This window comes from Mustela erminea, chromosome 6, assembly GCF_009829155.1.
Source record: "Mustela erminea isolate mMusErm1 chromosome 6, mMusErm1.Pri, whole genome shotgun sequence".
NCBI classification, from domain to species: Eukaryota; Metazoa; Chordata; class Mammalia; order Carnivora; family Mustelidae; genus Mustela; species Mustela erminea.
In genome coordinates, this window is record NC_045619.1 from 111822226 (window position 1) to 111835891 (window position 13666).

The 13666-nt window shown below is 34.3% G+C and overlaps 1 protein-coding gene across 5 annotated transcripts in view; it reads left to right on the forward strand.

Annotated features, from left to right (window-relative positions):
* Positions 1–13666, forward strand: part of CUL2 (cullin 2) — a 101021-nt gene extending 87355 nt beyond the window's left edge. For all 5 annotated transcript variants that reach the window (XM_032349320.1, XM_032349319.1, XM_032349322.1 and 2 more), the window contains 5 exons: positions 4865–4931; positions 7846–8048; positions 9947–10048; positions 11572–11688; positions 12723–13666. In XM_032349320.1, the coding sequence (XP_032205211.1) occupies positions 4865–4931; positions 7846–8048; positions 9947–10048; positions 11572–11688; positions 12723–12854 (621 nt within the window). In that variant the 3' untranslated portion in view covers positions 12855–13666. The remainder of the gene's footprint in view (positions 1–4864; positions 4932–7845; positions 8049–9946; positions 10049–11571; positions 11689–12722) is intronic.

Here is a 13666-nt window from a genome sequence, read left to right on the forward strand (position 1 = left end):
TATGCACAAATGATAGTTTGTCTGCTTGTAGGAAGAATGTATATTGTAGTTATTTAATACTAAAACTACAGTGCTAAGGGTGTCATACAGTTCTTTGTCAAAGTGTGTCTCTTATTTTTATTAAATCTGCTCTTAAGCAGTTTTAAACTACAGAAATTATTAGAAGATAGTTTAGAACTTAGTACTTAAAACAGTCATTTTCTAATTTTTCATTTGAATTTGGAGACATTTTTATGCCTCCACATTTATCCCTTATAATAGTTATTTTTATTTCTGGCCCGTAATTTAGGTAAGTATAAATGGAATGTGAAATAATCTAGAAAAAACGCTTTAAAGTGCAACTGAATATAAGCCTTACAATGCCTACTATAAAACTTTTAAAGAGACTGTATCTTTACAGTTTTATTGGGATATGATTAAGGTATCAGATGTCCTAGTCTTTTCGGGTTGCTCTAATAAAATACCACAGACTGGGCAGCTTATAAACAACAGAAATCTATTTCTCACAGTTCTGGAGCTGGAAACCTGAGATCAGGATGCTAGCATGGTGAGGAGAAGGCCCTCTCCAGGTCACAGACTTCTTGTGTCCTCACATGGTAGAAGGGGCTGTGGGCTCTCTTTTATAGTAAGCACTAATCTCATTTATGAGGGCTCCACCCTCATGATCTGTGACCTCCCAAAGGCTCACCTCCTACTACTAACATATTGGGCATTAGGATTTTAGAATATGAATTTGGGAGGGACACAAATGTTCAAACCATAGCATTATATAACTAATTCATTTAAAGTATAGTTTCAGTAGTTTTTTAGTATATTCACAGTTGTACAACCACGAGACACACACGCAATATCAGAACATTCTTATTGCCCCAGAATTGCCCCTCCAAAACCCCTACCCATTAATAGTTATTCTCTGTTTTCCCCCAACACCCTTCCCCACCCCTCCCAGTCCTAGGCAATCTACTTTCTTTCTCTGTAGATTTGCCTATTCTGGACACCTCACATAGAGTCTTAACATTTGTAACTAACTTAATTCACTTAGCATAATGTCAAGGTTCATCCCATGTTGTCGCATGTATCAGTAGTTCCAGTGCATAGATGTACCACATTTTATTTGTCCATTCATTGGTTGATGGACATTTTGGTTGTTTCCACCTTTTTGGTATATGAAAATGCTACTATGAACATTCATGTACAGGTTTTTGAGTGGACATTTTTCATTTCTCTTGAAACTGACCCTTGATTTTCTAACTCACCAAAAGAGGTTTCTTATTTCTTGACTCGATGGAAGTTTGAATAGCAGTTTTTCTAGAGAAATCTTCATTATCGTATTTGGGCAGTAACTTGAGGTTGTGATCCAGTGAATTATGCATACATTATGAAGTTTAAAATGAAAATGGTATTTCATTATACTGTTCCCTAGAGATGTTTGCAGTTATTTGAGTCATTTTTTTAAAGTGTGTTTTTTGTTCCTTTTAAAATAAGGATTATAAAGAAAATAACACAGTGTAGACTCTGAGTCATCATTTCTGGTTTCCTGTGTCTATTCTGCCATTTTCTATGCTCTGTGACTTTGGGCAAATACCTTTCTGATATTTCTGATGATAGGACTACTCAGTGTTGATACAAAAATAAAATGAAATAATGTAAAGCACTTAGCCTGGTATATAGTAAGTACTCAATAAATGGTAGCTGATAGAGAGGAAGTAATAGTTATAGTAGTAGTGGTAATAGGAGAGTAGAGAAGTATAACAACCAGGTAGATTTCAAGATACCAAGCATTAGACTTTCAGACCAGAGAGTCTAACTTAAGGACTTACTGGGTCTTTAGAAAGGCATAATAGCGTGACCATCTTAAAAACTATATGAAGAAAAGCACTCTGTTAAGTGGGCAGGTTATTATGGGTTTTGCAAAAAGAATAGATGCAAGCTAGAGGTAGGAGATGGGGTAGCCAGGTAAGGCATTTTGATGTACTCACCTTTAACAGTACTAAAACTTACTTCTTAAGAAGTAAGAATTGCAATTAAGGCAGAGAATAGTTGCTGCCAGAAATAGTTTCTTCTGACTTTATGTTGTTGTTCTCTCCCCCCTTGAAATAATCATTTTCCAATAACACTTTTATTAACCCCTTCAACTTTTATTAATGTATAAACCTTCATCAGGATTCAGTTTCCTCATTTGCAAACAAATAGTGGGTTCTTTTCTGACTATGAAATTATGATTCTAAGAGTATTATCCTCTCCATCTGGATTTTCTCTAATTACCAGTAGAGGGAGTTTGTCCTTCTATTTTTTCCTAGTAAATCCAAGTGTTCAGTTACCTAGGACTCAGAATCCATTGGTGTACTTAACAGAGTACATTTCCACACATAAATTAATTCATCTTGCCTTAATGATCATTTGTATATCTTGTATCTTAAATATAGCTGTGTATTAAAAATTACTTCATTTTACACATATGAATCTTAAAACTGTGGAAATTAAGCTTTAATTAAAAGTAATTTATTTTGCATATTAGACCAATATATCTTCATTGTTATACTTCCTTTGTACCTGGTCTACAAATCTGAATAATATCGAAGAAATATAAAGTATTATGTATTAATGCAGCTCTTTATTAGAAGTGAATATGAATTCTTTACTTTTTAAGGCCGTTTGAGTTTTTTGGTGTTTTTTTTTTTTTAGATTTTGTTTGTTTATTTGACAGAGAGAGAGAGAGACAGCAAGAGAGGGAACACAAGCAGGGGGAGTGGGAGAGGGAGAAGCAGGCTTCCTGCCAAGCAGGGAGCCCAATGTGGTGCTCGATCCCAGTACCCTGGGATCATGATCTGAGCTAAAGGCAGATGCTTAACAACTGAGCCACCCAGGCGCCCCCAAGGCCTTTTGAGTTCTAATTAATACCCTCACATGGTATTTAAAGGATGGTGTCCTAGCCTGACAATTATTTATTTTAAAATGAGAAGTTTAGACAAGGTATATATTTTACTAATAAACTTTGGTAACATAATTGTTTAATGATAGAATGAAGCAAGGTTTTATAGCGTTTGTCTTTGAATACCAGATGAATTTATGTTTCCATTTGGTGCTCAGTCTTTTGTTCTTGGGTAGTTATAGACATGAAAATCTTTGTAATCAGATTTAAAATTTAATGGTAAAGGAATGTTTTCTGCTGGCTTATCTATGTCATTATCATTAAAACTTTATTGATAGTACTAGTTGCTAGGAGTAGAAAGAGGCAAAACATTGCTTTCAGAGCTTGGAATATACATCGCGCCGCAGGGCTTGATCCGTGAAATATACATCCTTGCGCTTAAATAATTTAGAAAATTTGGTTTTCTCAATTTCAAAATGTTTTATTTGCTTTTGTCCACAAAGTCATTATAAAGGTTTCATAATTAAATTAGGAGTTGCGGGGCACCTGGGTGGCTCAGTGGGTTAAAGCCCCTGCCTTCAGCTCAGGTCATGATTCCAGAGTCCTGAGATCGAGTCCCTCATCGGGCTCTCTGCTCAGCAGGGAGCCTGCTTCCTCCTCTCTCTCTCTGCCTGCCTCTCTGCCTACTTGTGATCTCTATCTGTCAAATAAATAAATAAATAAATAAAATCTTTAAATATATATATGTGTGTGTGTGTATATATATATATAAATAAATAAATAAATAAAGAGTTGCATAGTAGTAATTGAATTTTATTGACACCTGTGGAGGTTGTTAATTAGAGCCAACTTCTGGGTTACTTTTATGACATAATTTTGACTTTCATTTGTCTAGATTAGAACCATGCAGAAAATCCTAAGTATTTCAGGTGTCAGTCATTTCCTGTTTATCATGCAAGTGGGTTGGTGGATTTGCACCATTGGAGGGAAAGCATGCTCAGCAAGTTTCAGCTTACAAGGACTAAGCAAATGTGGAATGGACTGCTGAAAAAATTCACTAATTATTTTGGCCAGCAGGTCAAACATTGCTGATTGAAATTTTGTTATGGGAGTACAGGAGATTAGGTTTGATATACAATTAAAAGCTTTAGTTGTAAATATTACACGAGGCACATCATTCTGAAAGTATGCCCATAATTTTGAATTGTGACATGATGTGTTTGCTTATTTTTCGGCTTTACAATGATATTTAGTGTTTCGGTTTTTTGTTTGTTGTTGTTGTTATTTTACATTTCAGTATCATTTTCTCACTATATATTTATGTACTGACTCTTTGAAAGATATGTTTTGAATTGATGTCCTACAATTACACATTCAATTCAAGGAAGGAGTTTTTTCATTTCAAAGCAACATTAATAGAATGTTAAATTTTTTTACAGTAATATCAACAAAAGATGATACAAAGATGAGTACTTTGAAGCTTTGTTTGTATTAGTGTTTGGCTGGATGTGGAAATTAAATTGTAGTTATCACCTTATAGGTAATCACAGAAATATTAACCTGTCACTTCAGCAAGGGCATATGTTGGCAAATAGGAAAATAAAAATGAAGGTATGATTTGCATTTTCATATTGAAATTTATATGATGGTGTTTTGGGTCAGTAATTAGTATTTATAAAGTCCAAATTGCTGTCATTCAAAACTGATAATTAAGCATTGACTGTTCTTTTTGAATTTATACATAAAGTCAAATGTGGAGGGTTGTAGTTTAAGGGAGAGTACCCTGGACAAAATTGTAAGTGAAAAGAGCTGCACTAATATTTGTATGATCTTGGTCAGGGACTTGCATGGATAGTTTTCTCATCTATAAAATGAGTAAGTACACCAGATGGGTTATAATGTCTTTTCTAACATCAACTTTTTTGTGTAGTAATAGCTAAATAAGTTATGTTACAGTAGCTGAAAATAATTAATTTTTTTTCTTTTTTACAGTTTGAATTATTTTACAGCCAGCATTTCAGTGGAAGGAAACTTACGTGGTTACATTATCTCTGTACAGGTAATACACATTTCATTATATCTAGTGAAATTTACTGATATAAATATCTTAATAATATAGGAAAGGATTTCTTATAGCCTAATGATAGTTTTTTTCCCTAATGATGGCTTTTCATCTCTTTTCCTCTGTCTACCCTGCTGGTTATCATTAAAGCAACTATTAATGAAGTTTAAGTTCAGCACTTTTTTTTTTTTTTTTAAGATTTTTATTTATTTATTTGAGAGAGAGCATAAGCGGGGGAGGGGCAGAGGGAGAGGGAGAAGCAGACTCCCCACAGAGCAGGATGCCCAAAGCAAGGCTCAATCCCAGGACTCCAGGATCATGACCCAAGTTGAAGGCAGATGCTTAAATGACTGAGTCACCCAGGCACCCCAAGTGAAGCACTTTTTAGTAGTGCCTTATAAATTTATGCTGCTTATATTTTATTACTGCTTATTAAGAAAGTTTCTGAATTTTATAATAGTTTATTACATTTCTGTAACACACCAGTTTATCTAGACATTAGAAATTTTATCTAGAAACCAAGACTTGACAAGTCAGATACTCCTAAAAAAAACATTTCCCTAAATATGTCAGAAAACCTCAGAAAAAAAATTTTTTTGTCATCATTAATCACCTTTATTCTTGGCTCAGATTTTTTACCCTCAAAATAGTGTACATTTTTCCATTCACTTTTTTTTTCCTCACCATAGCACATACCCTCCCCAATGTCCATCACCCAGCCACCCCATCCTTCCACCTCCCTCCCTTCCAACAACCCTCGGTTTGTTTCCTGAGATTAAGAGTCCCTTATGGTTTGTCTCCCTCTCTGGTTTTGCCTTGTTTCATTTTGCATTACCTTCCCCTGTGATCCTCTGTCTTGTTTCTCAAATTCCTCATATCAGAGAGATACGATAATTGACTTATTTCACTAAACATAACACCTTCTAGTTCCATCCATGTCGTTGCAAATGGCAAGATTTTATTTCTTTTGATGGCTGCATAGTATTCCATTATATATATATGTATATATATATATCTCCCATCTTTTTTATCCATTCAAATGTTGATGGATATCTAGGCTCTTTCCATAGTTTGACTATTGTGGACTTTGCTGTTATAAACATTGGGGTACACGTGCCTCTTCAGATCACTACATTTGTATCTTTAAGGTAAATACCCTGTAATGCAATTGCTGGGTCAATAGGGTAGCTCTATTTTCAACTTTTTGAAGAACCTCCATACTATTTTTCAGTGTGGCAGCACCAGGGAAATTTCTGTAACCATTATAGCATTGTAAGGATATCTAACCATTTGATTTTTATTTGTGGTGCTGTTGTGCACTGCAATAGCAAATGCTTTTCCCAAAATGTCACAATTAATTTCCAGTAGTTTCTAATTTTAGAAAAGTTTAGTTAGAATCCAGTCCTTTGCTTCTTTCTGGAACCGTTGTACACTTATGTGATAGTAGGATTACTACCTGAATGATTGTAGACTGTGTGCAGTTGCTCTGAGTTGCCTGAAGATGTTAACCAAAGCAAACCCTCAAATTCTCTTTCCTTTTGTTAAAACTATGCTTTGAAAATGCATTGAATCAACTTACCTTTTGTATAAGGAAAGGAGGGTATGTGTATCTCTTAGAAATGATGTAAGAAAATTTGATCAGTCAAGTGCCATTAACCTTTATTAGGAAATTCTGTTCACTTACATAAGAGAAATTTCATTACGAGAAACTTAATTTCTTTTAAGTGCCATTTATTTGACCAATTTATATTTGTAATATAATGTATCATTATGTTGGTAATACATATTAGTACATAATTGGTACAGGGTAATACATACTTATACAAGTTTATCTGTATTAAGCAAGTTGGGCTTTTACCTTTTTTCAGCAGTTTGTGAAATAGAGAGATATGATATTCTTAATAAGCGGGTCAGTTTGTACTTGACCTTTCATTTTACATCTGTTGTGAATTTTTTCCACTCTCATTTATTAAATATAATTGGTTTTAAGGGAAAAAATTGCTCAACCAGTTTTATTTGTATTTATTTATTTTTAAAGATCTGTTTATTTTAGAGAGAGGGAGAGTGCACAAGTGGGAAGGAGAGAGGAAGAGAGAATCTCAAGCAGATTCCCTGATAAGCAGGAAGCCCAATACGGGGTTCAATCTCACAGCCCTGAGGTCACGATCTGATCTGAAACCAAGAGTTGGACGCTTAACTGACTGCACCACCCAAGCACCTCACTCACCCTGTGTTTTAGATAACTAAAAGAATTTCTCATACATCTTAATGTATTTGTATTTAATTAATGTATTTGTATTTAATTTAGTTTTACTTCCCCTGAATGTCTTGTGGAGTTTTAACTCTCCTTATTTCTCTAATTATCTCAGCAATAATCAGCCTGTCTCCTAAAGTATTTTGTGAGGGGCTCACTTTTTTGGTGTTCAGCAATTAATTGTATATAGAAATAAAGAAAAGACTATGTATATAGTTTTTGCCATTGGAATTTGACCTGAAAAGTATTACCATTAACACCTAAATAGGAAAGAAATCAACATTCTTTTCCTGTTTTTGAATAGTACTAAATTCCTAAGCTGGTCCATAATAACCAGATTTTTGGAACTTGTCGTTTGTTCCTTTTTTGGGTTTTATTTTACTGTTGTATATCTGTGTCTTAATTAAAGCCAAAGAGTTTATTCCTTTGCAAGAGAGATGTTAGCCTTGTATATTTATCAGTTATTTAGTGTATCTAGTTTAGTTATTTAGTTTTGTTTCTCACCGTCCACCTTTAAGCTTCTTGTTCTGGTGTCTTCACATTTATCATAAGGTTCCAGGGCTCCTTTAATACTTTGGCTCTGTTTCTGGACTGATTACTTAGAATTCTGTTTCTTTGAATGATCAGTTTATTGTTACAATTTTGTTTTAATTGTAGGTGAAGTTAAAATGAACTATTTGGGCAAACCATATGTAGCCATGGTTACTACATACCAAATGGCAGTTCTTCTTGCCTTTAACAACAGTGAAACTGTCAGCTATAAAGAGCTTCAGGACAGCACTCAGATGAATGAAAAAGAACTGACAAAAACAATCAAATCATTACTTGATGTGAAAATGATTAACCATGATTCGGAAAAGGTATGGGGTGGTATTTCAAGGAATTTAAGCATTATTAACATTATATCTTTTTCACGAGATGTTCTGAGTTTTTAAAGTGAGGTTATAATTGGTAATGCCCTTTGTACTTTGGAAAGCGCTTGAGTCAGCTAACAATGCTGCAGGCTCCTTATAGCTATGAGTTTCTGGAATCACAGAGAAGTTGGTGCCTATGTGCACTTTATAGTTTGATTTCATTTGTCCTATACTGTGACAGTGTACTGAAAATTGTGAAAGAATTGCTATCAGGTGGATTCTGATTAACTGATGTTAAAAACTGTAGTGTTTCACTTTTTCATGTATTTAATTGATATTTAATTACATACTTCTGTAATAGGGAATGACCACTATTGATATTTGTATGCATAGTTAGCTTGTGTGACCATCCTAAATGCTCTCACTCTCCTGTCCCTTCATTCCAGGATTTAACTAATAACCACCATATATTTGTACTGCCTGTCAAGAATAGCAAGCTAGTAATATACTTCTTTTCTTTTTAGCTTTTTTTCCTGATAACAAGTTTTTGTTATTGTTATAGTATATCTTGGATATTTAAGTGGTTCAGAAGCAACAGATGTGAGTTAAATCTTCTAAACCAAATTATGCCTATAAGAAAAAATTCTTGTAAATGAGGTGTCATTTTTATTTTGGTGAAGTTAATAGCCTACTATTTCTGTCCTCAGTTCATTTAATTGATGATATATTTTTTTAAGATTGATTTATTTGAAGGGGGTGGGAGGGGCAGAGGGAGAAGAGAATCCTAAGCAGACTCCATGCTGAGTATAAAGCCCAACATGGGGCTCAGTCTCATGACTCTGAGATCATGACCTGAGTGAAACCAAGAGTCAGACACTTAACTGCTTCATCCAGGTGCTCTTAATTGATGGTATTTTGTAGCCTATAACTGAACAGCTTTAAATGGCGTATATTCTGAAATTCAAATCAAGCTTTTCTTAATACTGAGAAATGATTAATTTTTCTGACTTCAGAATCCTAACAAAATACTAAATTCTTAATATTTTAATTAAGTCAAGTAATTATAAGTTAAGCATGATTTTTTTAAAACCTGAAGTTTGTTAAATTTGTAAGCTAAATTAAGTATCTAAGAAGCTGTATAGTTTTCTAAAATGTATTACTTTAGCTGCCCAGAAATGTACAAAATATAGATTCTTGTTTGCACATTAAATTTTAATTATGAATCTGCCATTCCTTAACAGAACTTGTAGCTTATTATTGAGCGTGAGTTCATTGCCAGGTGCTTTTTGATCCTGCTGATAAGAAAACTCACTGTATGATCAGAGTGGTGATCAGAGTTGTGATTATAAAAATTAGCTTAACAACTTTAACTTGAGAAAAGGCCACTTGCTTCAGGTAGATTGAATAAAACATGAGTTCAAGGGTAAGCTTTCATCAGAACCACACAGGGTCACGTGTGCCACTGGAAACTACTTTCTCCTGTCGTCCGGTTATTTATAATCTGTATTTTGTTATTACAATACTTTAAAAGACATTTGGTTGCTCACTTTTTCAGAATGGGGTGATAGAAAAACCATGAGCCTAGTAGTTCATAAGAATTAAAATGTTAAATTCTGTTTAAACCAATGAGCTATGACTGCTTATCCAATGCTTATTTATAATAGTCGGGCCAAGAAATAGCTTATTTCTAAATCTAAACAGATTAAAATTCAAGTGTAAAATTAGAATTGATTTTAGCTTCTTTTCTTTCCTTGACAGAAGAAAGCTACTATTCTCTTAAATAATTCTTTATAATGTGAAATTAGTCTTTTTTAGTCATTTAAGTTTATGGCACATTATTTACAGCAACTCTTATTTAATTATTTTAATTTTTATAAATATAAATGAATTATTTTTAATTGTAGGAAGACATTGATGCAGAATCTTCATTTTCATTAAATATGAACTTTAGCAGTAAAAGAACAAAATTTAAAATTACTACATCAATGCAAAAAGACACACCACAGGTAAGTGATTTTTAATGTCATTTCTTTTGGAAAGATTTGAGCATTGGACTTCACAAGTGGTAACTGAAATAATGCAAAACTTTGCACATCAAAATTAATAATGCAATGCATTTTTCTGGTTTATTCTCTGAATTTACTAATCTTGCAAACAAAACTGCTGCCAGTATCTTAGATTATAAAAATAGTAATATAATGGGTATCTAAGGAAAAAGGTGTTACACTATACGCATACTTACTTTCAGACTATATTAAAATGTGGAGTGTTGCTTGGATTCTTCACAAAAATTTTTACCTTGAGTAGTAATATAATGTCGCGTATCTTTTATTTGTAAAATAAGGGAAAGCTTTATCACATTTTTTCAAAGAAGTCTTTAGAAGTGTTTCTCAGAATTCATGTGCAAATGAACCACTTGGGATCTTGTTAATGCTCAGAGTGTGATCTAGTAATGTCCAGAGTAGGGTTCAAACTACCAGATGAGCTGGTTTGCAAGGTGAACATCTACTGTTGATCTTTTTTTTTTTTTTTAAGATTTTATTTATTTATTTGACAGATAGAGATGACAAGTAGGCAGAGGGGCAGGCAGAGAGAGAGGAGGAAGCAGGCTCCCCGCTGAGCAGAGAGCCCGATGCGGGGCTCGATCCCAGGACCCTGAGATCATGACCCGAGCCAAAGGCAGAGGCTTTAACCCACTGAGCCACCCAGGCGCCCCTCTTTTAATTCAGTAATGATTATTGCTTTGTTATGGGATAGCCTGGTAATGTCACTTAAGTTTCTCGATTACCTTCTATGTGCCACCCTATCCTTGGTCAGGATGTAAAGTTACATAAGATGTCAGTCACTCTTCAGGAGCTTACTCCCTCACGGGGAGACCAGTGTCAGCTAATCGTTAATTAAATTTGTGGATTGTATTTTATCTTTTATTTTATTTTTTAAAAAGATTTTATTTATTTATTTACTTATTTGAGGGGAGAGCAGCAGAGGAAGATTGAGAGAGAATCTCAAGGAGAAATCTTTTTTTTTTTTTTTTTAAAGATTTTATCTTTTTATTTGACAGACAGAGATCACAAGTAGGCAGAGAGGTAGGCAGAGAGAGACAGAGAAGCAGGCTCCCTGCTGAGCAGAGAGCCTGATGTGGGGCTCGATCCCAGGATCCTGGGATCATGACCTGAGCCGAAGGCAGAGGCTTTAACCCACTGAGCCACCCAGGTGCCCCTCAAGGAGAAATCTTGAAAATTAACTGTTCTATGTCATTTAGGTTCTACTTTATTGCTTGTTTACTTGAAATACATTTTACAAGAGTGTTAATTTTTTTTTTATAACCTTCCAACTTTAACCCAAGAAATTATAAATAACTCACTGTAGATACTCATTTGGTAATGGTTATGTGATAATGGGCATATGATAACTGTATTAATTTGATGCTCAGTATTGATGGGAAGTTTATGTAAACTCACTGATAAAATGAATTATGAAAGATTCAGTGACTTAATGTCTCATTTGCTCCCCCCGCCCTGTGAAACAGGAAATGGAGCAGACTAGAAGTGCCGTAGATGAGGACCGGAAAATGTATCTCCAGGCTGCTATAGTTCGTATCATGAAAGCACGAAAAGTACTTCGGCATAATGCCCTTATTCAAGAGGTAAAAGGAGGGGAAGCCCTCAAGGCTTTTTGAGATAACCGGTATTATCAATGAATGGATTAGGAATGTTTCTTTGTCAAATGGTACATAAATAATAGGATTCCAAAAGAGCATAAAGAAATGCCTCATCACTTAATGAAAACAGTACTTACTTATAATTTCAGTATTAAGTTCAAGTTTGCTTTGGCTCAGATATAGAGGCCTGAAGTTCACCAATATTTTGAGCCTTTTGTCCAGTTATTGGAGGAAATTGATGATTTCAAATAATCATTCATTCCATAAATATATGAGTGTCTACATGTGATATAGTGCTGTGCTAGTCATTAGGAATGTGATGCAGAGTAACCCAAGATGTGGTTCCTGCCTTTTTGAAGTTCACCTTCTAATAGGGAAGAACTACATTATTGAAATAGTATGCAAGCAAAATAAAAAATTACATTAACATGCACTGAAAAAGAGCTACAGTAGTATAAGAATGTATACAAAAGTATTGACTCAGGGGATGTTGGGGAAAGCTTTCTTGAGAAAGTGTTTAGTTCAGCTAGGACCTGGAAGGTAAGTGAGGTTAAGTAGGAGCTGGAGCGTGTGGGTGTGTATTTAGATAGATGAATTAATTTATAGTTTAATTTAGTTATGGATGAATATTACTGGATTTTGCTCTGTGTTCTGCTTTGTAATTCCTTCACAACAGAAACATTAGACTTTTTTCTTATTTTGCATTAAATTTTTTTGTCATCAAACCTTGAGCTCATTGTTTCCTCTCTCCTTGTGCACTGCCATCCGAGCTTAAAAAATTCAGGACTGTTCATGGGATTCATTTGCTTGATGTATCACATCCATCCATTTAGGATGATTTTATTCATTTTAATCAGTATGATTTCATAACTACTTTAAGTACATTTTTCCCATATGGGTTAGGTCTGTTTGATGGGACCTCAGTACATCTGAGGCACTTTCACAGCTGATTGGTTAAAAGTAATTATTTATAGCTTACTAATTAGCAGTACTTTGACATCCATGTCTCTCTTACACAGGTGATTAGCCAGTCAAGAGCTAGGTTTAATCCTAGCATCAGCATGATTAAGAAATGTATTGAAGTTCTGATAGACAAACAGTACATCGAGCGCAGTCAAGCATCAGCAGATGAATACAGTTACGTAGCGTGATGTCGCTCTCCTCTAGTGTGAGTGTGAGAAGATCATTGCCATCACCATTTGGTGTGTTCCTGTGGGAAAAAGCAGGCCTGTGCCTCCATAATTTGGTCATTTGGCAGCCCCTGTTTTTCTGCTGTTTACAACATCACCAGTGCCACGTCATGAGCGTCAGAGAAAATGCCTAGAGATATTTCAAGCTCATGTCATTATGACATTTCTTAAAACTTTATTACATGAATGAGTGAAGTATTGCTGAAATGTGGGAATTTGGTTGGGTACCATGCTTTTTCTCCCCTTCACGTTTGCAGTTGATGTGTTTTTTTTTTAATGTATCTTAAAGAACATAAAATAAAAAACTTAAATATTGTAATATGACAGATAACATAATAATTGTATCTACATTAAAATGACAAACATGATATTGCTGCTTGTCAAATAAAAAAAAATAAAGAAATAGAATGCCTTTTTTATGTGGATGGAGTATCACATATAATAGTATATGTATAAATGTTCTCATGAGTCATCAAAGCAGCTAATACAGCTTTAGTTGCATTTTTATCTGAATGGTTTAATTCACTTTTACTCCTACTTGAGTCCTACATGAAAAATGTCTAGATTGTTGTACTTGAATGCATAAAAATGCATTCAACATAAAGAATGTTTTATTTTCATGGATTGGAACTGCGTTGGATATGAGTGTTTTGGATGTTGAAGATTTTATTCTATCAAGAGTTTCTGGTGATGCGCTAACACCACAGAAATAAAGGATGAGGAGAATATGTGGTGGCCTCAGGTCTGGCATAGAAAGAGTTACTCGCTCAAAA